Genomic DNA, 24,319 nt, shown 5'->3' with positions numbered 1-24,319 from the left:
GCCTGCTGCTGCTGCTGTAAGAGACCTAATCGCGCCGAATACCCCCACCGACCTACATAAATATACATGTGCAGAGTATCTCTCTCTCTCCTATATAAATGGCCTAGGCAACTTGGCGGCCGTTGTCAGTATCAAAAAGCTTCTCTCGGTTACGGCGTGCGCTGCGATTTCCGCGGGCACGAAACACATGCACAAGGACTTACCTCGAAAATCGGTCTCTTCGTCGGTAGTAGTGCCCAGGAGCAGCAGCAGTTGTAATCAGTGTCGTCGTAGTTGTTGTGTGAATTATCCCTTGGATCGTGCTGGTCACGCTTCGAAGCACACTCGTACATCGTAATTGATTAATTTAGGGGACGATTCGTCACGGGGGGAGGGATTTTGTTAGAGGCTATGCCGCTGCTAACCTGCAAACGAAACGGTACAATCGTGCCCCGCGCGCGGGGGTCATCCGCCGGCTAGTAGTAGTCGTAGTACCAGTGCCGCGAGTGATACCGATCGATACCGATCGCTAAAACACACTACACCGCAGTGACCGAAAAAAGATAAACACAAAAATCATCAAAATAACAATGATCTCGATGCGAAAACTGCGATCGCTCGTCGTTTGCGTCTTCGTAGTGGTGTGCTACTGTGGCGGTGGCGTCATTGCCGAGGGCAGCGGAAGCGACGACGATAATCAACGACAATACAGCTGGAGGGACAACTCGACGGAGATGCTGCTGAACAGGTGCCGGCGTGATTGTGCCATTTACAGGAACGTGATGAGCTGCGGCAAGTTCAAGGCTCTGCAGTGGATCGACAATGCCGTGAAGGAGAAGGTGATTTTTTTTTTTTTTTCGTTCACGCGGACGGCGCGCGACAAAGAATGAGTGAAATTATTAACGTAACGATCGTCGATGAGATGGGAATCCTTTTTTTCAATTACGTTTCGATTCTACTCTGCAAGTCGAGGGCCGTTTTAGGTCACTCGAGCTCTAATGTCAAAGTCATCAATTATAATACACTGCATTTAATGTACGCGAGAGGTCGATCATCCATCAGCGATCGTTGCGGGGCAAACGCATCAATCGTGCGTACTCATATACAAACCGTCAAACGCACAGTCGGACGTATATGTGTCGGTAAATTTTTGTTGTCCGCTTTGAGCGTTGAAACGAGAGCCGGCCGCCGAAGGAATTGGTTCGCGTAAAATTGCACTGAACTAGCGCATTATGAGATTGAGAATAAGTCGTCGTAGATTTAGTCGACTGCGCGGATCGTTTGATACGACTTAGTTTTTTAAACCCGACATGCAGAGCTTTTAAGCGAACTTTTTATGTCAAACGTTGAAAACAAGCTCGTGATTCGTGGTTTTTCTTAGAAAATTATTATCTCGTTTCATTTAGATAAGTTATAAAACATATTTACAAGCAGATCACTTTGGCTATGATACCCTGATTGGTTTCGAAAATTTTATGTAGCTTCATAATTCTAGAAAAAACCAGTATTTTTTTGTTTGATCCTGTGATTTTTAAAATATTTTTTTTTGTCATTGCAAAAATTTTTGGGTTGTTCATCTCGAAAAGGACAACAAAAACTACAAGTTTAGAGAAAAAATAAAAAGTACGAAAAAATTCTAGAATACGTATGACATATTTTAGAATTTTTATGATTCTATATCACCGTTTTTCCAAGACCTACATTTAATGTGTTTTTTTTACAAGTTTCTGAAACCTCTAAAAAATAGTGATAAATGGTTTTAAAAATTATTTGTGTCTCTCATCATTTTCCTTTTTCAGTCGTTTCTTTTCGACAGTAAAAATCGTAAATATTTTTAAATAAAAAGTAAATAATTTTAGAAACGGTATCGAACAATAAAACCGGTCCTTTTTTTGAAAAAGAAGCTACAAAAAATAAATGTTAAAACCCATCTGTGATACAGAGCTGAAATGTTCTACTTATTAGATACAAGGTTTTGTTCGAAACAATCCTAATAAATCAATCACGACCCCGATTCCCAATGAATGCAGCGGCTTTATCGTACCAAAAGGCAACTTTAATGAAGCGCGCACGCCAACTTGAAATAAATAATTATTCGTTTTTTCAATCCCTCCCAGGAATACGTGTACGGCCCGTTGAAGATCATCAAGCTGCCGGCGTCGGCGGCGAGCGGCGAACGCTTCCTTCCCCCGTTGCCGCGCTCGAAGAAGCCCAGCCTCATGTCCGATACCATGTACTTTTTGCGCGAGTCCGCCGAGGAGCTGCTGACCAGGCGAGCGCTCGTGTACACCGTGGAGCAGCCGCAAGGCGCCAGGAGTCTCGGTTCGAGCGGCATCATGGTGCTGGACGAGGAGGAGCTCGGCCAGATGCAGAGAGCCCGGACTTTCGACGGTGATTATTCGTTCGTTCATCGTTTTTACTTATGCTTTGCTTGATTTTTAATAGATGTACTGTTCTTTCAGTGACGTTCACGGCCGACGGCAAAAATCGTCTGTTTCACAAAAAAAAGAAGAGCATCATCCTGCCGATTCTGATCCTGCTGAATCTGCTGAAATTAAAACTGATCCTCTTGCCGATATTCTTCGGCGTGCACTTCATCAAGAAGCTGCTGGTGCTCGGCTCTCTGCTGCTGCCCTCGGTACTGTCCCACCTGAAAGTCTGCAAAATAGCCCAGCAGCCCTATCATCATCATTTCTGGGGTCACAATTCAGCCGAATATCCACCGGTAGATTATCCAGGTAACTAAGAGCTTCTTTTCTTTCGCTCTGTGACAGAACAACGACAAAAATTATCACGCGATCTACTTTTTTTTCGCAGCCTACGGACCCGAGGACGCCTGGGATCACCGAAACGACGTGGCCTCGCCACAGGGCGGCTACGGCGCCGGCCACTATCCCCACAACTTCTACAATCCGTTCTATTATTACTTTCAAAATTACAACAAGCAGAGGCGGTGATTCCAACAGGCACACACATCGTAGGAGCTCCGTTACATTATGAATATCGAAAAAGTGTGATGATAATTGAGATTGTATTAGCGTTAGGTTCTGTTTTTAAAGATTAATTATTTTTCTACCTTTTAATTACGAGATGTCGTATGGATGAGATTTTTTTATTAGCTTGTAAATAAACATACATAAGTGTCGCTTCGTTTAGTGTAGATCAAAAAAAAAATCAATTGATTTTTTGTACTATATAATGATTAAATTTACAAAACTACCGTTTACAATATTGACTGAAACAATAAGAATATCAATTACATAATAAAAAAATCGATACATCGATCACATAGTTTTCATGTCGAATACGTCCTTAATATTAATTATATAAAAAATTCGGATGCACCGAGCTGCAAGTCAATCGTACGAATCTCGCACGTATATATTTTTCTCGCGAAAGTCGTCCTCTCACTGGAGCATCTCGTCCAGCCACTTCTTGGCCTTGGTTCTGTTGAGCCTCTCGGCTCTATCGCGCGGCAGCAGTCCCGTGCCGGGCTCGGGCTGCCTGGGATCGGCGCCGTTCTGCAGCAGCACCTCGACGATCTCCTCGAGATCGCCCATGCCCAGTGCCACGTGCAGCAGCGACGTGGGCTCGTTCGGATTAACGCCCTCCTTGAGCAGGGCCTCGATCACCTCGGCGTTCTTGTCCTTGATCAGCTGGTGGAGGACGACCCGATCGTAGGGATCGTCGCGCACGGACAGGCCCGTGGTGTCGGCGCCGTGGCGCAGCAGTATCAGAGCGAGCTCCGTCTGATTGGTCTGGCAGGCCAGATGCAGCGGCGGCACACCGATGCCGTTGGGCAGACTGGGCAGGGCCCCGCCCTCGGCCAGCAGCCACTCGAGTATGTCGGGCCTGACCTTGGCCACGGCCTCGTGCTGCAGCGAGTTCGAGCGCAGGCTCTGCACGTTGGGATCGACTCCGGCTAGGATCAGCGTACGCAGGATGTCCAGCTGATTGCGCTCGATCAGCAGCGTCAGTATCTCGCGATTGTCCGGCGAGTTGAAGGTCTCGATCTCGGCGCCGTGATCGAGCAGCACCCGCAGCGTCGCCAGGTCGAAGTTCTCGACGGCGCGCTCGATCGCCACCTTGTCGTCCATGTCCCTCCTCTTCATGTTCACGATGAAACCCATCTTGTCGGCCTCGTCCAGGAGCCGCTTGACGATCGCCGCGTCCCTGTCCACCACGGCCTGTAGCAGCGGCGTCCTGTAGTCCGCGATGACGCAGCGCAGATTCGGATCGGCCCTGTTGCGCAGCAGCAGCCCGATGGCCTCGGGCTTCTTCAGCTGCACGGCCTTGTGCAGCAGCGTCGCGTCGTACTGGTCCTTGGCGTCGGTACTCGCGCCGGCCTTGATCAACAGCTCCAGCAGCTCGAGCTCGTCGTTGGCCACGAGCCTCGTCAGCAGGTGGCGCAGCTCGGGCTTGTTCAGTATCTTGGCGTCGGCGCCGGCCTTCTCGAGCAGTAGGCGCGCGATCTCCTTGTACTGGTGGCGCACCGCCACGACCAGTGGATTCCGCGAGCAGTCGTCCTCGAATCTCGGCCTGTGTCCCTTGTCCAGCAGCATGCTCAGAAGTCGCGGCCTGTCGTAGATCATCGCCTCGTCGAGCAGCGTCCTGCCGTGGTGGTCGGGCGCGCTGGCCTCGAAGCCGTGCTCGATCAGATGCCCGATCAGCTCGACTCTGTTCTCCCGGACGGCTGTGGTGACCATCGCTCGCCTCCTCTTGTCCGCGTTCAGGCTCATCGCGCTGGCGCCGTGCAGCACCAGCAGCTCCACCGCCTCGGTGTCGAGGCACCTCACGGCCTCCTCCAGCGGCGTCACACCGTCGCGGCTCTCCTGGTCCACCAGGCCGTCCCACAGCAGCAGCTTCTCCACGAGGCTGTAGTAATTGTAGGCGATCGTCCGCCTCAGCGGTGTCCTGCCCTGGGGATCGCAGTTGGTGGCCTTGGCGCCGGCGCGCAGCAGCGCCTCGACGATCCTCGTGGTCGCGGGCTTGTCCAGCCTCGGCATGCGGCCCTGGGCGCACAGAGAGTTCGGGTCCGCGCCGTACTGCAGCATCTTGCCGTAGAACTCCCGCATGACCTCGAGATTGGTGGAGAAGAGCCTCTCGAGGACGCGCGGCAGGCTGTCCTCGTCGCAGCCGACCAGCGCCTGGTACGTGCCGAGGCTCAGCCGTTCGGCGGTGAGCTCCGCGTACTCGTGCACCGCGGGCAGCAGATCGCGGCGCTCCTGGGCGCGCAGATGATTGACGTCGCGCGGCTGCGCCATGATGTGCGCGATCGCCTGGCGGTCGTTGAGGCCGAGCGCCTCGTCCAGGGGCCAGCGGCCCGTCTCGGCGTCCCGATGATTCGGGTCGGCCTTGTAGCGGAGCAGCAGCGCGACGAGCTCGCCGCGATTCGCCCGGATGGCCCTCGTCAGCAAACTGGTCTGGTCGCGATTCGGCTGATTGGCGTTGGCCCCGGCCTTGAGCAGCACCTCGATCGTCGCCAGCGGATTCTCGGTGACGTCCTCGACGGGCGGCTGGAGGCCCTTCCAAGCCGCCTCGAGTATCGCCCGCTCGCTCTCCTCGCAGGCCCTCAGATAGTAGTAGACGGCCAAATTCAGCGGGTAGGCCTCCTCGTAGTAATCCTTACACTTGGCGTTCAGGTCGCAGTCCTTCTGGTCCAGGTACTGCCAGACGTGCTTCAGACTGGCCGTCATGCAGGCCACGTGCAGGTGAGTCAAGTCCGTGCGCGGATCCTTATAATTCGTTGAGTCGTAGACGCCGAACAGAGCGCGAGCCATGTCCCACTGACCCTGGCGAGCGGCGCGATGTATGGCCGTCCTCGCGTCCGTCACGCCGGGTCCGGCTCCTCCCACGTTCGTGATGCCCAGCTGGCACAGCTGATTGACCACCTTGATGTTGCGATGGAGCACCGCTCGATACAGGATCCAGTTGACGTTGGCGCGTATCTCCTCGCGATTTAGATCGGCGGCGAGCTCCACCGGCTCGCCGGTGTGCTGAATGGCGATCAGCCTCTGGTACAGCTCCTTCAAGCGCTCGAGCGACATGACGTTGATTTTTTTCGTTGACGACGTTGATGTTCTTCTTCTTCTCTCTGGCGATCGTTGTCTATATTTACACTCGCTGCGAGGCGGGCCAACGGTAACTGTGCGAGCTTGCGTAGCTCGGTTATTACCGGTATTTTGCGTGTGTGTGTACACAGAGTGTAAATAGATTATTTGATTCGAGGGCAAGACGAATCGCGCGCGGTCGATTATTGTTGTTGTACCGATTGAAAATAGACGAGACGATGACGCGAGAATAGACAGATAATATTCACCAAATTTGACGATGCGAGTTATTATTTAAACGATTTGTTTTATTGAATTATTTTTCCAATTTTAATTCTGCAAATTTAGGGTAAAAGTTGGTTTGGTATTAATTAATCACAGTTATTTATACTGTGTGTACTCGATTTCCTATATTATTTATGAATAGAAAAAAAATATAGAATGAATTGAATGCGAAAAAGAAAACAGTTGACGCGACACTCTTGCTCTGTTGTCGACTCTTCTACAGTGCTGTAAGTTAGGAAGCTATACTGCAGGCTTACCTTCATCTATTGAGAAGATTCATCTATTGAGTACGATTCAACATAAAGTATGATGATAAATTAACGCATTAATACTTCTTGCAATTGAACCAGCTATATTTTCACTTGATTTGATAACAAACGGAGCTATTCCTAGTTGAGCATACATATAGTTTTAATACAAAACAACGAGTTAATGTGTACTAAAAAATTTAGCGTAATTAACCAATTACATTAATTTGAAAAATCAATTAAATCGTTGTTTCTTGATCAAATTCTCGAATATCTCGTATAAGATTTGAAGATTAAAATGCCCAGCTATTAGTAGAAAAATAGCCATTATTTATTTGGCAGAAGATCAATGTTTAATAATACATGATGATAACTTCGCTTAATTTACATTGTTGACAGTATGTAAATATAATAAAATTAAATTCAAACCAGTAAATCTGATGTGAAATATCAATGACTAACTGATTTTCGAGTAATAACGATGGCAGCGAGTGGTTTATTTAATTCTGTGTTAAGGTAATTTTCATTTTACGATTCTAAAAGATGCAATAATCAAATAATAATTTAATCATATACTTACACTTAATTTTATCTGATTGATTAAAGAATAAAACAAGAGCCCGTTGACGTTTCACAAAGAGAATATGATGATTGTGATGCAATTGGCAAGATACCCGACCATGAAAATATTCAAATTTCCACATTCCTGCTGAAAAATCAAGTAAGGGCGGATATTAGTTTTTTTAATGTTAATAAGGTAAATATTTTTGACAAAAACTTCAACCTAACTTTGATTCTATTGCAGACTTGTAAGCTTGAAAAATTTGACGAAAATCAAGAAACTAAACTTGATGACGATATGCAGATTGTATTGGAATGCCAAGACGTAAAGCCTACCTGGAATATTTTAGCAGCCGGGAAAATTGAAGATAAAACCCCCGTCAAAGTAGAAACTTTGGGGGCAGTAAAAAAAGAGTTTATTGTCGATGAAGCAGAAAAATGTATGAATTTCAACTATGAACTGGGTGAGCAAAGTCAAGAAAGGAATGTCACAACAGATTGCAACATAGGACACAAACGCAAAGTACGTTCCAGTACGGTTATCAGTGACATCACGCATAATTGCGACACGTGTGGGAAAACATTCGGGCGAAAGTATGATCTCAAACGTCATATAGATGCAGTGCACAAGAAAAAGACTCATACATGTGAAACATGCGGAAACACATTCATACAAAAGAGTGATATGAAAAAACACATTGAATCGATTCATGGTAAAATCAGACATACATGTGATTTGTGCGAAAAGACGTTCTCGTGGAAGAGTGATATCAAAAAACACATTGATTCGGTTCATGGTAAAATCAGACATAAATGTGATTTGTGCGAAAAGACGTTCTCGTGGAAGAGTGATATCAAAAAACACATTGATTCGGTTCATGATAAAATCAGACATGAATGTGACGTATGCGGTAAGAAATTTACAACAAAGAGTCAACTCAAACCCCACATCGATGCAACGCATAAAGGCGTCAAACGAGCGTGTGACGTTTGCGGTATGAAATGTTCGACGAAGAGTAGTCTCAAACGCCACGTCGATGCAACGCATAAAGGCGTCAAACGAGCGTGTGACGTTTGCGGTATGAAATGTTCGACGAAGAGTAGTCTCAAACGCCACGTCGATGCAACGCACAAAGGTGTCAAACTAGCGTGTGACGTATGTGGAAAAACATTCGCAAGAAAGGATAATCTTAAAATTCACATCGCTTCGATCCATAATGGAATCATCCATACATGCCGAATCTGTGGAAAAACATTCAGATACAAAAAAAATCTGAAAGCTCACATTGATATGGCGCACCGTTCAACCAAATGAATGTATAAAATCAATGTTTTATTCTTTCAAAAGCCTCTCTTGACGATCTAGTCTGTTCATCAACAAGATTAACTGAAGAAATTTAATTCAATATGATAATTCGAATTTTTTTGATTTTGTTATAACTCACGCATGAACAACATTGAATTTATAGAAATATTCAGTAAATTTTTCATTGAAAAAATCGTAGGTAATACTTATGATGAATCAATGCACATATCATATTTAATTTTTTGTTTTTTGTATTGGTTTTCACATAAATCGTGAATCAATCATTCGTATCTCTTCCTTGTGCCCCGCAACTTCATTTGTCTTAAAATCAATCAATTTTACTTCGTGACACTCATTGAAAGTGCGAATAATGTTATGCATTTACGAATTCTTCTATCGGTATGATTTTGATCCTCTCGACTCGAAGAAGAGAGCAACGAAAAAAATATGAATTTACAACTCTCAAAAAGCATCAAATGTACTTGTACACGATTACTCTTACGAGCTTCTGCGTGTCGATAAAATCATTTTTGAAAATTTTTTATTTATAATCGTTAATTTTATTTTCGCCACATATCATGTTATTTATAGAAATATAACATTATTGATGTCAGACGTAATGAGCAGTAAATGTTTTCAATAGTTTATGATCATTAATTATTTTTCAGGTTTCATCGGTCATATCATTTATAAATATATTATTAAATTAAACTCAAGTTAGTTAGTTGTGCGTGGAACATCGCGAATAAAAGATAAATCTTTAACCGAATTATAAAGATGGCAGCAAGTTTATTTAACTCCGTCTTGAGGTAATTATCTTTTCACGAGGATAACATCATTTAAACATAATACAATAATACTTAATATTATCTGATTGATTAAAGAACGCAACAAGATCCTGTTTACGTATCGCTTAATGAAAATGACTATCGTGATGTAATTGATAAGATATCCGACCATGAAAATATTCAATGTCCAAAATTTTCGCTGAAAGATCAAGTAATAAGAGTTAATAATTTCTTCCCATTGATACAGTAAACATTTTTACAAAATTCAAACGTATCATGAATTTTGTTACAGAACATCAATCTGCAAACATGCAACGAAAATCAAGAAATCGAACTCGATGACGACCAGAAAAATGCATGCACTCGCCAAGATGGCCTCGGACTTGCAAATCATCAGAACGATGTCGCTGCTTCACGAGGTATAAGAGCAATGGCAGATCGCATCCAACTTCCCGAAAATACAATAGTCAGAGCTAACGACCTGTTCACGACACTACACGAAAATCAAACGCTCAAACGCTCGATTTCAAACAAGTATGAAAGTCATGCAATTGCATCGACTTGTTTGTACATCGCTTGTAGACAAGAAAGAGTTCCTCGTACGTACAGGTAAATGAGCGTGGTCAGCGGAACGAATGTAACAGAAATTGGGCAATGCTTCAAATTCATCGAATCTGAACTCAAAATCAAAGTTCAAACTTTCCGAGCGGAAGATTTCGTGCCGAGAGTTTGTACGCAATTGGGCTTGCCCGATTCTTTACTGCGTGCAGCTACGATGATTGCAAGACAGGCCGAAGATGTAGGAGACTTTGTTGGACGATCACCCATATCAATAACGGCGGCAGCTATATACATAGTTTGCCAGGCATCTGCGTATAAAAAGACAAGCCCGTCAGAAATTGACACAGAAATTTACCATGTCACAGGAGTTTCCAAAAGAACTATTAGATGCATCTATCAGCTTATGCTTCCGCATGCGGCTCAATTATTCCCGCAAGATTTCGAGTTCACGACGCCGATGGATCGATTGCCATCGGGGCGAAGGAAATTCGTTAAGAAATGAAAAGGAAAAAGTATCAATGTTACTGCATTTAACGTTCAGAATGTTTTAACCATTTTTATAGTCAATTTTAGGGTAGTACCGAATAAGTTGTTGGTAAACCTTAATTTTGTAATATCAGTACTTATGAATGGTTGTGAAATCTTAATAATATACTTTATTTATTGACCTATTCTTCATTTATATAAAGATTATTGAATGAATCTTTAAAAAATGTTGTCAGAGAAAAGTCACTCTCATACACAGTGTGATAAATGTCGCTTTGCGTGCTCAAAGCTCATTTTTTACCAAGTACAAAGATTACATCTATTCAAATTTTCCAAGGCTTCTATTTATATTATAACCTGCTATAATTTAATTTAATTCCAAACATACGAGCTATTCCTATAGTTGTTAACGCAAATAATTATAATAAAAAACAACAAGTAACTTGTTACTTTATTTGTATAAAAATAAGTAACTTTTTGTACAAAAATTTAACGTAATCAAACTGTTACTTTTATTTTTAAAATTAAGTAAGTCGTTTTTTCATTTAAATTATTTACGTAACTAACTAATTTTTACTCATCCACAATTGTCGATTCATAAAAATTACACTTTGCGATTTCTAAGCAATGTCCAAACTCAAATTGGAGAATATTTATTATTTAGTAGTAGATCTGACTCAAATAAAATTTGATAACTTACATAAGTTGACATTAGTCAAATAATATAAATATTATTACATTGAATTCAAGCTAGTTAGTTTCTCGATAAATATCATGTACGAAGTATCAATCGTTAACCGAATTTGAAGTATCAAAGATGGAAGCAAGTCGATTATTTAACTCTGCCATAAGGTAATTTTCATTTAATGAGAATTAAAGAATGCAATAATCAAATAATTACGCCTGATTTTATCTGATTAATTAAAGAATAAAACTAGAGCCCGTTGACGTTTCGCTAAGAGAACATGATGATCGTGATGCAATTGGCAAGATACCCGACCATGAAAATATTCAAATTTCCACATTCCTGCTGAAAAATCAAGTAAGGGCGGATATTATTTTCTTTAATGTTGATAAGGTAAATACTTTTGATAAAAACTTAACCCTAACTTTGATTCTATTGCAGACTTGTAAGCTTGAAAAATGTGACAAAAATCAAGAAACTGAACTTGATGACGATATGCAGATTGTATTGGAATGCCAAGACGTAAAGCCTACCTGGAATATTTTAGCAGCCGAGAAAATTGAAGATAAAACCCTTGTCAAAGTAGAAACTTTGGGGGCAGTAAAAAAAGAGTTTATTGTCGATGAAGCAGAAAAATGTATGAATTTCAACTATGAACTGGGTGAGCACAGTCAAGAAAGAAATGTCACAAAAGATTGCAACATAGGACACAAACGCAAAGTACGTTCCAGTACGGATATCAGTGACATCACGCATAATTGCGACACGTGTGGGAAAGCATTCGGGCGAAAGTATTCTATCAAACGTCATATAGATGCAGTGCACAAGAAAAAGACTCATACATGTGAGACATGCGGAAACACATTCACACGAAAGAATGATATGACAAGACACATTGCTTCGGTTCATGGTAAAATCAGACACAAATGTGATTTGTGCGAAAAGAAGTTCTCGCGGAAGATAATTTTAAAACAACACGTCGATAGAGTCCATAGAGAAATCACTCATGAATGTGACTTATGTGGTAAGAAATTTTCGTTTAAGAGTCAACTCAAACAACACGTCGATGCAACGCATAAAGGCGTCGAACCAGCATGTAACGTATGCGGTAAGAAATTTGCGTCGAAGAGAAGTATTAAACGCCACGTCGATGCAACGCATAAAGGTGTCAAACCAGCGTGTGACGTATGCGGAAAGACATTCGTCAGAAAAGATATTCTCAATGTTCACATAGATTCAGTGCACAAGAAAAAGACTCATACATGTGATACATGCGGAAAGTCCTTTACTCACAAAAGTAGTCTCAGTACCCACATCACATCACATCATTCACACAGAAAGGCCAAATAAATCGATAAAATCATTGTTTGATTTTTCCAAAAATCTCGTATGACGATCCAGTCTGTTAATCCAGAAGATACATACTTTTTATCCATTATAATATTACGATGTATTTCCGTTATTTTAACTCACGAAGTACAAAAAAATTTTTAATTTTAAAAAATAATCAACACATTTTGTACTGAAGAAAAATTATTGGCTTAGCTAATTTTGAATTGATATAAATATTTCATTAAATTGTTAAGTCTCTTTCATTTTACTTTTTAAAAATGGCGAAATTTTTCATCTTTTGACCTGTGCTCCCAAGACAATTGATTTCGCTCTACGACATCGCTTTATATATTTTTTTTATATAAAGAAGATACGCATCGCTGAATTCCTTTATCGCTATCATTTCGCTCCAGTCCCCAGCGCAAAAAATTCCAGTTCCAGAAACGCGACGATCTCTCGGTGAGCGTGTCATCCTCTCTCTCAATTAAGAAAATAAAAAAAAGAGAGCGACGAGCGAGAAAAAAAATAAGAATCTTTAACTCTCGAAAAAAAAACACCGAATATATACTCACCGGCACACACGTGTTAATAAAAAAAAAAATATGTCCTTACGTGCGTAAATATAACCGGCACTCCATACGCACGTTCAAGTTCGCGGTCAAGGTCGTTTTTGTTGTATTCGTATAAATATACACGAAAGCGTTCGTGAAGGTTGTAGTCGGCCCCCTCCCTTCCGTCCTTCGAGCCCCCCTGTGTAGTATAGTATACATGACCGGTGACCTACTATGATTCTGGTGGACGTTATGTTCGGGACTCCTCCGTGTGTTGCGTATGTTATTTTGGAATTCCATTTCGGATCCGCCGCGGGGACTTTCGAATTGTCGCGCTGCTTGTCGTCGCCTCGTAAATTCAGGTGAAAACGGCTCCAATTGTGGCCGCGGACACATCTTCCCAATTATAAAGACAGTCTTGTACGCGTGCGTGTTTATTTTTTGTCTTTCGCAATTAAAAATCGAAATAAAGAAACAAAAAAAAAAAAAAAGATGAACATTTTCACAGAAACACGAGTTCCGAATACCTCGTTAATGTTCATCTCTCTCGCGCTCGGTACACGAGCGAGGGCTTAATTTTCTCGAGTGCAGTGCATTCAAGCTCATGCACAATGAGGCATTGACCACTCTGTTTAATGCATGTTGTTGTTGCTGCTGCTGAGCATCTTCAATAGCCACACATATGAATCGTTCATTATGCGCAATAGGAGATAGTATTTTAAATGTACCGTAAGTCGCGTATTTATACATTTTTATCGCGCTTTCGTGAAAAAAAAAGTTGTAAGTTGTCTGGAGAGTCGACGGGATACAGCTCAATTCAAGAAGCAATTTTATATACGTCTCTGTATAGGAGCAATCGAATCGATAAATTCGAGGTATATGTGTCACCGAGATCGATATTTGTACGGACAAACATACTCCCGTTAAAACGACATCTCTAAGCAAATAGCGTCGATGAATTAACTTTCACTGATTTGGGCCTCCCAGAAATGAAAAAAAAAAAATTCATTATACGATTGTGAGAAATTTCACGCATGTACAAAATCGAGTCCTCGCGACACGACTCTGCATATAATAATGCCGTCTGCGAGGAGAAAACAAAAAAAGGTTAAATATTTTCGATAATTATTATCACTCTCTGGCAGTTATACATATTGCAATATAGTATATGGGACCTTATGCTTCGGAAACAGATACGCTGCGCTCGATACGCTACTCGTCGCATATCGCGGACCGCATATTATAGTTTCGTTGCCAAGTAGAGCTGTCACATCGATCGAGCGACGCATTGGTATATATGTGTGTGTGTGGGACATAAAATTGCAATTACACACGGCCGATGCGTCATAATAATAATAAAAAAAAAACAGGCTCGATATACATATACGATGAAAATTGATCAGTGTAAAAATAAAATATAATGAACGAGCGAAGGATGGAAAGGAGGAGAAAAAAAAGTAAGGTAAAGAGGCGAAAAATCGTGTCATATTACGCGCGCAGGAGACGATGAAAAATAGCAGCAGCAGCAGGCAGCAGGGCCAAGTCAACCGTTACGGTTAGCCAAAAGCTTGGCATTAACATAACGGGGCCCTTGCACGTTCGCGCTCGCGCACACACACGTCCTCGCGTCGTTGTCATCGTTTTTTTTTTTTTGCATTCGGATATGTTCGATCGATACAAATAAGTTTGTCGCTCTGTATACGAGACATGTGATACCGATCTTTTTTTTTTTTAAAAGATCCATTTTTGGTCACTTTTTCTGAATTGACCGAGTGATCGATAATACATGGATGGCTATAGGGAAAAAATCGGCTGCACTATATACATCGGTAAATCCTTATTGGTACCCGCAGGTTTGCCTATCAGCGCGACCACCTACGATATTATATTATCATCATGCTGTACAAGCGAAAAACCACGGGTTTCGTTGCAACAAGCAGAAGTTAGGTGACTTGCATATATGCTCCAACACGATGTGCGCAAAATCATCGATTTTATTTACCGTTACGCACGTTCCAAGTATGAAAAAAATATATATGCGTACACAGACTTCACCATACAGATGCAGATTTGTAATTGCTAAACGAAAAAATTACGTATTTTAAAATTCGCATACGTATGTTTTCGCATATACATATGACGAATGGCTGCATTGTCAACGAGAGATATATTTATCAATGTCGCCACGGAAGCAGTGCGACCATATTTCAAATCTCGAGCCGATGTTTCTTGTACATTATATACGAACAAAAGTCGCGAGCGCCGGCATAATGTAACTCGTAATACAGTTTAACAGATCGCGCGGATCTTTTTGCCATTCATTAAAGTCTCCGCAGCGCGCGTGTGTATCGCTTCCACCTATATTACGATCTAACTGTTCCACGCAACACTTTCGCAGTTACACACACACACACACTCGTATATTTTCCAAAACAAACGTTGTCGTCGTCGAGCCGAGGTAATGACGATTTTCCTCTCGCGTATACGTGTAAGTGTGCGTACGTGCCGATTTTCCCGCTTAGTTTTAATGACCGCATTATTGAGATGTCTTTGTGTGGTTCGTTAATGAGTTATCACCCGGCGCGCGCGCGTCGGTGACAACTTTCGCCTCTCTAGAGAGCAAAAAAAAAAAAAAAATAAATAAATAACTCGCCGTTAATTTATTTATACTTTTTTCCGTTCAAGCCGTTAACGTTAAAATTCACGCGTATTATATCTCGTTACGTGTGTACAGACGTAGTATTTGCAAAATAGTACTTTAAGTGTGTGTGTGAGTATGTGTGTGTGTGCGACCATAAACTCGCCAATATCGTACGTATATACACTTCGGCCGGTGTATACGTGCGCAGAATAAATCTTTTCATTTGCGGACATTGGTCATGTACGTATACGCGCAGTGCTCAGCAGTAAAAGTTCGAAAAACTAATTTGCCAACTTTCAATGGGTCTTGGTCTAGTTTATGAAAAGATTATCCCGCTTCGGCTCGTGTGTGTATGTGCGCAAGCGTGTTTTTCTTCCGACTCTTTTATTTTCTTTATATTATACAGCCGCGCAGTGGAGTTAAAAGGCGTGAAGAGAGATAATACAGGCGGGAGTAGAAAAAACGTACGTCAGTGCAGCAGCGTCTATACCACGCGAGCTAGGCTAGTTTATTGATATGTGTGTGTAACCTGGTAGAAACGCTCAACGTTAATAATGGTCCAGTGAATGAAAAATGTGACATTTTGAGATTTTTTTTTAAATTCGCATTAGCGTTAATTAGTCTGCTTTCAATGAATTTTTCTGTTACAATTATGTTATAGTGATTGAGTGCATTTTAAATTATCTAAAATGACCAATTTAGACCAGTTTTCACTGAAAATACGATAATATTACATCAATCTTTTGCCGCTAGATGGCAAGTAACTTTATTCCCGTAAATCTGCGAGTGGCAAAGTCAGAATAATTGTATAAGTCAAAACACGTATTGCTTAAAATTGTAGAAGTCCAAACACGTATTGCTCGAAATTCAAAAAATTTTTAAAAATAATCGTAATCGTAATTTTTTGAATTTAAAAAAAGTTTATATGTGTACAAATATTGGACACATTTTACTTGAGTACAGAAATGCCCGTGTACAAGTTTCATGTAAACGAATGATACCTTGCCGTGCTCCACAATAAAGACACACTGTGAAACGTAAAACGTAAATATTATTTCCAGATTCGTGGTTATTTTAAATGTAATATAGCTATGTAGGCGTGGTAATTTAGAACTATATCAACTATTAAAAATGTGTTGAAGTAAAAAATCCAAATTCTAATTCTAATTCTAATTCTAAATTCTAATGTCCCTTCTAGAGTCCCGGAAACTTTATTCTTCGACCAAAAATTGCCCTGAAATATTGGACATTCCTATCAGGGTAAGTGCAAACGCTACGCATGCGACAAGTGTAGATGTGCCTCTGAACAATCAGTGGAAATATTTTTTCTGTACTTCACACTTGAATCTAAACTTAATCTCTCTTTTTTGTACTACCCGTACTTCATGAATTTCGTGCATACAAAATCGTCGCGCTAAATATTATTTTCCGTTATGCATACACATTCAGGGCCATCATCGCATGTCGATCCTCTCATAGTGTTCCAGATCCGAATCATGAATAAATCATCTCTCGGCTTACACCACCACCAGCACAAAAAAGAACGCGTTATAACCATACCGGCCGATTCCTTTTTAAGTTTTCGCGAGAGGTGCTGCTGCCGCTGCGGCATATACCTAACGCGGATGTAAATTTTGCGCGCGCGCGTCAACGCGCAAAAAGAGCCTCCTTTCACCGAAGTGCGGCTGCTGGGTCGCTATACTGCCTGTATTCTATAACTATTTCATCAATCCCGCAAGCCCGCAAGTTTTTCCCCATTTTTTGTCGAGCGAAGGTCGATTTTATCGAACAGATAACGCGCGCGGCGAGCGGCCACGCGAGTGAAAAGGGAATCGAATCGACGGCTCGAGCGCGCTAAATCTTTGCTGTTGTTTTTTTTCTCTTTAATTCAGCGCCGATATAGTTAATTCACTTTCTTTGGCCGCGTGCGATAGTAGTCGTTGCAGTACCCACTAAGCATTAGCCTAGAATTTGTACGTACACGTAGCGTGATTATCGTCGAGCGCACGTGCGCGCGTATTGGATTTGGAAAATGAGTTATAAAAATGGCTTCTGTTTTTTTTTTTTTTTTTTTTTTTTTTTTTTTTTTTAACGTCGATTTATCTCGATTCCTCATTAATCAGCGGCGCGTTACATAAATTCGACGCTCGAGTTTTTTCATCGAGCCATAAATTATTTTCGTATATATCTGAAAAATTAACTTGGATAAAATCTCGCGCGTAATTGGCAATTATTACTTCTTTTTTTTTCTTCGTCGTCGCGATCTCGCACGAACGTGTAAACAGCCGCGCGGGCGCCAACCAATTAACTTTTGACACGGGTGATGCAATCAAATAAATCTCAAACGCAAACTTACGTCCCGAAATAATTATAATCACGCATCCGTCATCTTCGCGCGCATATAATAAATACGGGATCGTCCACGTGCCACGCAAGGAGAGCCACCACAGGAGATGACGATCGTCGTTACGCGTTTGTCGGCGATCGTGTCATCGAGCCGCGGCGTTATACTTATGAATTCCATCGTTTCGATCCTTTCCTCGTCGATAGTAGTAGTAGTAGTGGAGTCTCTCGGAGTGGCCAGTGCGCCGGTTAATATACACGAGAGTCAAGCTCACCAGCAGCAGCAACAGAGCAACAGCACGAGCAGCAGCAGCAGCAGTGGCGTTAAGACACGCGGGACGGATGGCCGGGTAACCCAGATCGGTATTATACACACACACATTTATACACTCTCTGCTGGGCTCTATAAGTGTGTGTGTGTATACGCGCCTTTTGCGAGGCTCGCTGCGCCGCGGAAGAGAGAACCTTCTCTCTCTCTCTCTCTCTCTCTTTTTCCCGGCGTGGAGTCTTGTCGAGCGACACACACACACATAAACACACACACACACACACACACTGTTAGAGAGAACCGCCGCCGCTGCTGCTTCTGACGCCGATCTACCGGGCCCCCCCGAGTTACATTACCACCACGGGTCCGTCTCGCCAGTCTCGTATCGTCCGTCGCGCGTATCACGCGTTTTTCGCATTCGTATACTAGTGTACATACATAGGATATAGATAGATACATCGAGAATTTTTGCGCATCGAGGATCGAAGCAGCAGGAGCAGTAGTGTATATAGATACTTTTTTTTCCATGATATACATGTGTGTGCCGCACTCGTGCACATGCCGCAGCCGCCGTCGTCGTTGATGTGTGTCGTCGTCATATCTGCTACTGCACATTAACCCCGAGTTGAGTGCGTGTGTTTGACAAGAGACGTTGACGTCGAGTTATTTTACTTTTTTTTCGATCGACGAGTGCGAGTTTTTTTTTCCTACAGCTAATCGTCGACACTGTTCCATTCGCGAACGAGTCGGGAAGAAATGATTGTTGTATCGGATATTATATAGGTAAGTAAGTGCGGCGCGGTTATTATAATCTGTCGCATACGCTATAACGTCGATACAGAATTAAGTATCGCGTCAATTTAGCCGCAGGATTCATGTCGGTCGTCGACATCAACGTCGAACGCCGCGAATTTATGACTTTATAATATTGTAATAAATATTAAATTGCACCGGGCCAATTAACCCCGACAACGATGCTTATATACACGTATCTTAGCTTTATAACCGCGATCCGCGTTTCCGTGATCACGCGCGCGCTCGGCCCACTCCGCGATCTCTCTCTCTCCAAGAAATCGCCAATATTAATTCCTGGTTCGGTGATACATCCTTACGGCGTCGAAATTACGGTCGCGCGAATTTTCGAGTCTCGACTTTTCTCTTTCCTTATCTCATCTCGCGCGCGCGCGCGGATCTCTTAACGCCACTTTTAATCGGAGCATACGCGCGGTGCGAGCATATAATAATGAAAGTACAATACGTACGTGTGTGTGTGTGTGTGTGTGTGTGTGTGTGTGTGTGTGTGTGTGTGTTAATATAATAATCGCACGCAGCAGCGCGAGCTGCGAAAGAAAGCGTACATAGAGAGACGAGAGATGAAAGGCGTTTCGCGTATGCCATTGTAATAAGTATTATAAACGCGTGTTTGGCACGTTATACATAATAATAGAAACCACGGCGCAGACACCTGCACGCGTTAGTCGTCGTAATTATGATAATTCGCGCGAGATGATAAAAAATTAGAATCTCGAGGCAGTGATGAGCGTGTGTGTGTGTGATGTATCCGGCGATCGTTCGCCAAAAAAAAAAAAAAACGAAGATAAAAGAGGTGTAAGACCGGTAGCCGCGATCGTGTACTTCGCGTCGTCGTCACTGCCCACTCGATCGAGCCAGCGAGTGAGAGTATATGGCCCACTAAAAGTTTATTTTTCGTGTACGCGAGTGTGTAATGTGTATGTACAAGGCGATACTCCGCTGACCCAGAGCCGGATGGCGCGGCCGGTTCGGCGGAGTTTCCCCAAATAATCTCCGCGCGGCGTGGCCTACATTTATATATTATATATACACGATTATAGCGTGTGTCCTGAGGGCCGCCGGTATCGTCCTCTCTTTCTCTTTTTCTCTCTCTCTCTCTCTCTCTCTCTCTCAGGACTGCGTCATCGTGCGGCCAATTTTTTTTTTTTTGTGAACTTTCGAATTTATCTTCTTCTTTTATTTTCTTACTCTGCTTGCTTACTTCTTCTTCTTTTCACCTCGCATCCGAGATCGGTGATTGTCAACTACCGTCTTGTATACTCATGTGTCGCGCGTGTTCCGCAAAGGTTATTGACTCCCTCCCTCTCTCACTCACTTTAACTCTTTTTCTCTCATTCTGCTTCGGTTGATTACGATAGGTAGAAAATATAATTATATTTCGCGCGTTTACGAGATTTCTGCACACGTTGTTAAGCTCGTTTCTTCTTTTCTTTTTTCTTGTACACTTCATTTGTATTTTTCGCGAGTTATACGCGCGCCATACGTATTTAGCTGCTAGTGGGGCTCTTACCGTTATATTTCGGTGTGTAAGTGTATGTGTGTGTGTGTACGTTTCGAAGTATGCCGGTTTCTTATTTTCAATGATTTTTTTTTCCTTCCGTACTCCTCGCTCTTTTATATTTTCCATTCGATCTGCGGTCTGCGCGCGGCCCGTCGTCCAAGTCGAAGCGAGTTTATAATGCACACAAACGTAATGTTGTCGAAAAGAGGAGTGTATAAATAATTTACGTAGATTTTCTCTATGTAAAGAGAGAGAGATAGAGAGAATAATTAACTGCACGAACGATAAATCATCAAAAGCATAATCAGCTGTTTCTTGTATACGATTCGTGTCTGTACGTAAGGAAGCTACACTCGTGGCGTAGCTTTTCAATCAAAATGGTGAAGAAACACGGATCCTCTCCTGAAAAACACAGGAGCTACGTATCCGTGAAACGAGCAATTTGCGCTTTAATTACTTTTTAACGCGGCTCTGTTACAGTGATATTTTACGGCCCATCAGCCTCGAAAGTCAATATAGTAATAACGAAAACTCCTACATATATACACGTGTAAATCCGAAAAGGAGCTACGCGAAGGATTTAAACTCTCCGTTAAATAATCTTTCCAGACATTATATTACAAGTGAATGGCTCTTCTGCAACGAGCCAAGAGCGTAGTGTGTACTGCATTGTATTGTCTGCAGTTAGTGCCAAACCTTCACCTTAACATTGCTCCGCAAGTTCGTTCGAGAAAGAGAGAGAAAGATGAGTTTCGTAACGCCTCGCATTCTCGATTCGTATCGTGAGAAAATTCACGCGGCTTACAAATTTCGCTATCCATTGTTTCGCTTTGCAATCCTCGCGCGCGAGGCAAGAAAAGAAAAAACAAATCTCATTAGTCGCGATATGTGCAGGTGCGATTGGAGTCATTAGTAAAACTTATCCTCTCGTGGCTCGTTGTTATTTTTTTTTACTAGCTCCCTTTACCCATTATCATGCAAATAAAACTTCGTTTATACTTTTAAAAACTTCCTCTAGCGGCTCGATGCACAGTGGAAAATTGCCTCGAAACTGTTATAATCACGGCAGAGAAAGAGATCCTTGTGCCTAGTCAGCTAGATATAATGCGAGAAAATATATGTATCACCGCAGCTCGATGTACATGGCAGTAAAATTAGTCTTATTAGGATTATACATATCCGCGTGCACGTACAAAAGTTGAGAGAATCGTGGCAATATACTACGTTGTACATGTGTCTACCTGCTGATGCTCTCTTGCTCTCTCATTGCGCTCCAGATATATATAAACTTGTGTGTGTACACGAACCTCGTGCAGTCATGCCGAGCGCGTGATCGCAAACACGTATTATAGCGCACATATACGTATGTAGTGTACCAGGTGCCGAGTTTCGATCGTTCGTACGAGTGATCGAACCGATTTACATTTATATACAGTCGTTGGGGAATGAGTCGTGGTGCACGAGCGCGACAAAAAGTCAATTAGTTAAGGATGCTGAAAATGTACAGTTTCATTCACCACGAAACGATATGTATACTTTTTTAACTTATCATTATTTTAAGAGAGGATAATCTTGCTTTGGCTTATACAGTGGTCTTGACTTTGCCACTTGCAGATTTACAGATAATGGGTGTTCGCCACCTAGCGGTGGATGCTGGCTTCAGTCGCGATTGAATTCTCATACATTTTTTGAGTAACAGTCAACGCCAAAGATAAATAAGAATTAAAATGTGAATTTTTAATCGAATTAATTTGGGTATAGAATTATTATTACTGTTTTCATTTGAATAAAAGGAATGTATGATTGCACTTTCGTTCACTTTTTGATCAGTTACAGTTGAAAATTCGGACAAAAAATGCATGAAAATGCATAAATTAACAAAAAAATTTGATTCGATTCTCAATTATAAATATTTTGATTAAAAATTAACATTTCAATCCTGCTTTTTTTACTTTGATTTATCAAAGAATTCAGGAAAATTCAATCTTTACTAATACCAGTTACAATCACTAGATGGCTAGTTACCTGTGTCTGTAAATCTGTAAGTAATATAGTAAAGATCATTTTATAAGAAAAAGCAAGGTTAGGAAAAATTTTGAACGCATTTTCTAAGCAGTTCTTTGAAATTCAATGTCTTGTTCGGCAACAAATCCGTCGTTACTAGATTCTATCGTTATTAGCACAAGCATGCTTAATGATGTTATTGAATACAAATGTACAAATTCAGTGTATTTCCCGTTTTACATGAGAAGTAGAGTCAATGAAAAACTAAAAGGAAATGAACATAGTTTATATTGAATTTATTCTTCTAAAATTTTAAAATAACTCTATACATTTAATTTAAATCATATGGATTTTAATTGCCCAAAAAATTGCGATTCAAAATGTTTTTTGAAATACATTGCCATTAATTGACTGGTTTTTTTACAATTTTTCTGTAACTATCGGGTTAAATAATATTAAATAATCTGAAAATTACAATTTTATTTTTCCAAATAATTCAGACTATTTTTCAACCTCTTCGAACACGATGATACGACTTTCGGCTTCTACCACTAGATGGCGAGAACCTTAAAATGTGTAAATCTGCAAGTGACACAGTGAAATTAATTGTATAAGACTAAAGATGGTTTGAAACTAAATTTTCGTGTTTTAATTAATCGTATCAACATTTTCTAATAGCTAATAAATAGAGTCACGAAACTCGAAATACCCATCGAGCGATCGTCGATGCATACCCTGAAAATCCTCGTGCGAAAGCTCGAATTATGCGTCGCCACTTTGAACCCACCTTCATCGATTCGTTCGATAAATAGCTCGGTGTCCCGCATACGGGCACGTATAGCCGCGAGCAACAATAACAACACCGGCTACAGCAACAACAACATGTTGTGCTCGTGTGCATTATAAACGCTTTCACCTGCGCGGGGCATTGTCTTTATTGTAAGCTAATGCATTTATATCTCTTGCTTCCTGCATTCCAAATAGAGCTTATATATCGCGTACGGCAATATACATACACGTACTACATATCGTGGGTATGATGCATATAAATTTCTTCCTCCGCGATATGTGGATCGCGCACCGCAGACTCGTTGATAACGATATGTGTATATAAAACATGTACGCGAATAAACTTTCGGCTGGTTTCAAACGAATCGTGAGAGAGCTACAGTATATCAGTGCACAGCCGGTGCAGCGATGGATCGTGTGGTTTTTGAAATATATATTATACATCATAACTCGTTTGCGGCTTAGTGTCGATTTGCGAGCGATGACAAAATCGGTTACAAACTTCATTACAAATCGGGAATTCGGCATTCTTCTTCGGATTATTTTCTTCATTAAGTGCGGTTTCCTTCATACGGTATATACGCGCGTCGAACGGATGTAGTTTTTCATTCGATATAACCGATTTATAATACCGATTTTCGCGGTTACATCGTGATTGTAGTTTTATCGACATTACGTAAAAAAATAAAAAATCAATCTAATCCTTTTATCGTGTCTCGCTTCCAGCAAATACTGAAACATCGCAAGAAGACGAAGAAGACCCTGTGCGTGTAAGCCCGACACCACAGCAACTGCACCGCAACGATGAAACGGCAGGCCTCGCACCCGACGTTCCTTCTGGCGGGATGCCTATTACTGCTACTCGTCGCCGCGCGACAAGTTCAAGGCCACGCCAAAGTCGCCGAGGGCCGCTCGATCGATTACTCGCCCTCGAACAGTCTGTTCGACTCGAGCGACGAGGATCGCCATCCGCATCAGCAGTCGGGCAAGCCGAGCAAGTTCGACTACGATTACGGCCAGATAACGAGGACCGACGACTCGGCCGAGCACGAGGCCGAGAAGCTGCAGCTTCAGGATGACGCCGCAGCCGCCGCAGCCGACACGACGAGACGACGCCAAGACGATGTG

General features: G+C 42.2%; 5 protein-coding genes across 8 annotated transcripts; 4 read left to right on the top strand and 1 right to left on the bottom strand.

Annotated features, from left to right (window-relative positions):
- The first annotated feature begins 245 nt into the window (after positions 1-245).
- Positions 246-2,978, top strand: LOC106649089. The gene is made up of 4 exons (XM_014366361.2): positions 246-818; positions 2,097-2,370; positions 2,442-2,717; positions 2,797-2,978. The coding sequence occupies exons 1-4, from the start codon at positions 570-572 to the stop codon at positions 2,934-2,936; spliced, it is 939 nt and encodes a 312-aa protein (XP_014221847.1). The 5' UTR covers positions 246-569; the 3' UTR covers positions 2,937-2,978.
- Positions 2,979-3,386: 408 nt separating this feature from the next.
- On the bottom strand, positions 3,387-6,026 carry LOC106649088 (ankyrin repeat domain-containing protein 50-like). Its single transcript, XM_014366359.1, has one exon. It carries the CDS (start codon positions 6,024-6,026, stop codon positions 3,387-3,389), a length of 2,640 nt encoding a protein of 879 aa, XP_014221845.1.
- A 752-nt stretch (positions 6,027-6,778) lies between these two features.
- LOC106649196 (oocyte zinc finger protein XlCOF26-like) lies at positions 6,779-10,225 on the top strand. 4 transcript variants are annotated; one of them, XM_023458226.1, is made up of 7 exons: positions 6,779-7,078; positions 7,169-7,283; positions 7,368-7,920; positions 8,005-8,628; positions 9,098-9,238; positions 9,314-9,428; positions 9,510-10,225. In XM_023458226.1, the coding sequence occupies exons 1-4, from the start codon at positions 7,044-7,046 to the stop codon at positions 8,436-8,438; spliced, it is 1,137 nt and encodes a 378-aa protein (XP_023313994.1). In that variant the 5' UTR covers positions 6,779-7,043; the 3' UTR covers positions 8,439-8,628; positions 9,098-9,238; positions 9,314-9,428; positions 9,510-10,225. The 4 variants fall into 4 exon arrangements, with proteins under 4 accessions (XP_023313994.1, XP_023313993.1, XP_023313992.1 ...); XM_023458225.1 differs by having other exon boundaries at positions 6,784-7,078; positions 7,368-8,624; XM_023458224.1 differs by having other exon boundaries at positions 6,784-7,078; positions 7,368-8,628.
- Positions 9,207-9,830, top strand: LOC106649197 (transcription initiation factor IIB-like). The gene is made up of 3 exons (XM_023458160.1): positions 9,207-9,238; positions 9,314-9,428; positions 9,510-9,830. The coding sequence occupies exons 1-3, from the start codon at positions 9,207-9,209 to the stop codon at positions 9,828-9,830; spliced, it is 468 nt and encodes a 155-aa protein (XP_023313928.1).
- An 803-nt stretch (positions 10,226-11,028) lies between the features above and the next one.
- LOC106649243 (zinc finger protein 596-like) lies at positions 11,029-12,447 on the top strand. The gene is made up of 3 exons (XM_014366547.1): positions 11,029-11,116; positions 11,192-11,306; positions 11,391-12,447. The coding sequence occupies exons 1-3, from the start codon at positions 11,082-11,084 to the stop codon at positions 12,297-12,299; spliced, it is 1,059 nt and encodes a 352-aa protein (XP_014222033.1). The 5' UTR covers positions 11,029-11,081; the 3' UTR covers positions 12,300-12,447.
- The last annotated feature ends 11,872 nt before the right edge of the window (positions 12,448-24,319 follow it).

Source organism: Trichogramma pretiosum, unplaced genomic scaffold, assembly GCF_000599845.2.
Source record: "Trichogramma pretiosum strain Unisexual culture from Peru unplaced genomic scaffold, Tpre_2.0 scaffold17, whole genome shotgun sequence".
Lineage (NCBI taxonomy): Eukaryota > Metazoa > Arthropoda > Insecta > Hymenoptera > Trichogrammatidae > Trichogramma > Trichogramma pretiosum.
The sequence above is the reverse complement of the archived record's forward strand: the minus strand, read 5'-3'. Positions and strand labels throughout refer to the sequence as shown.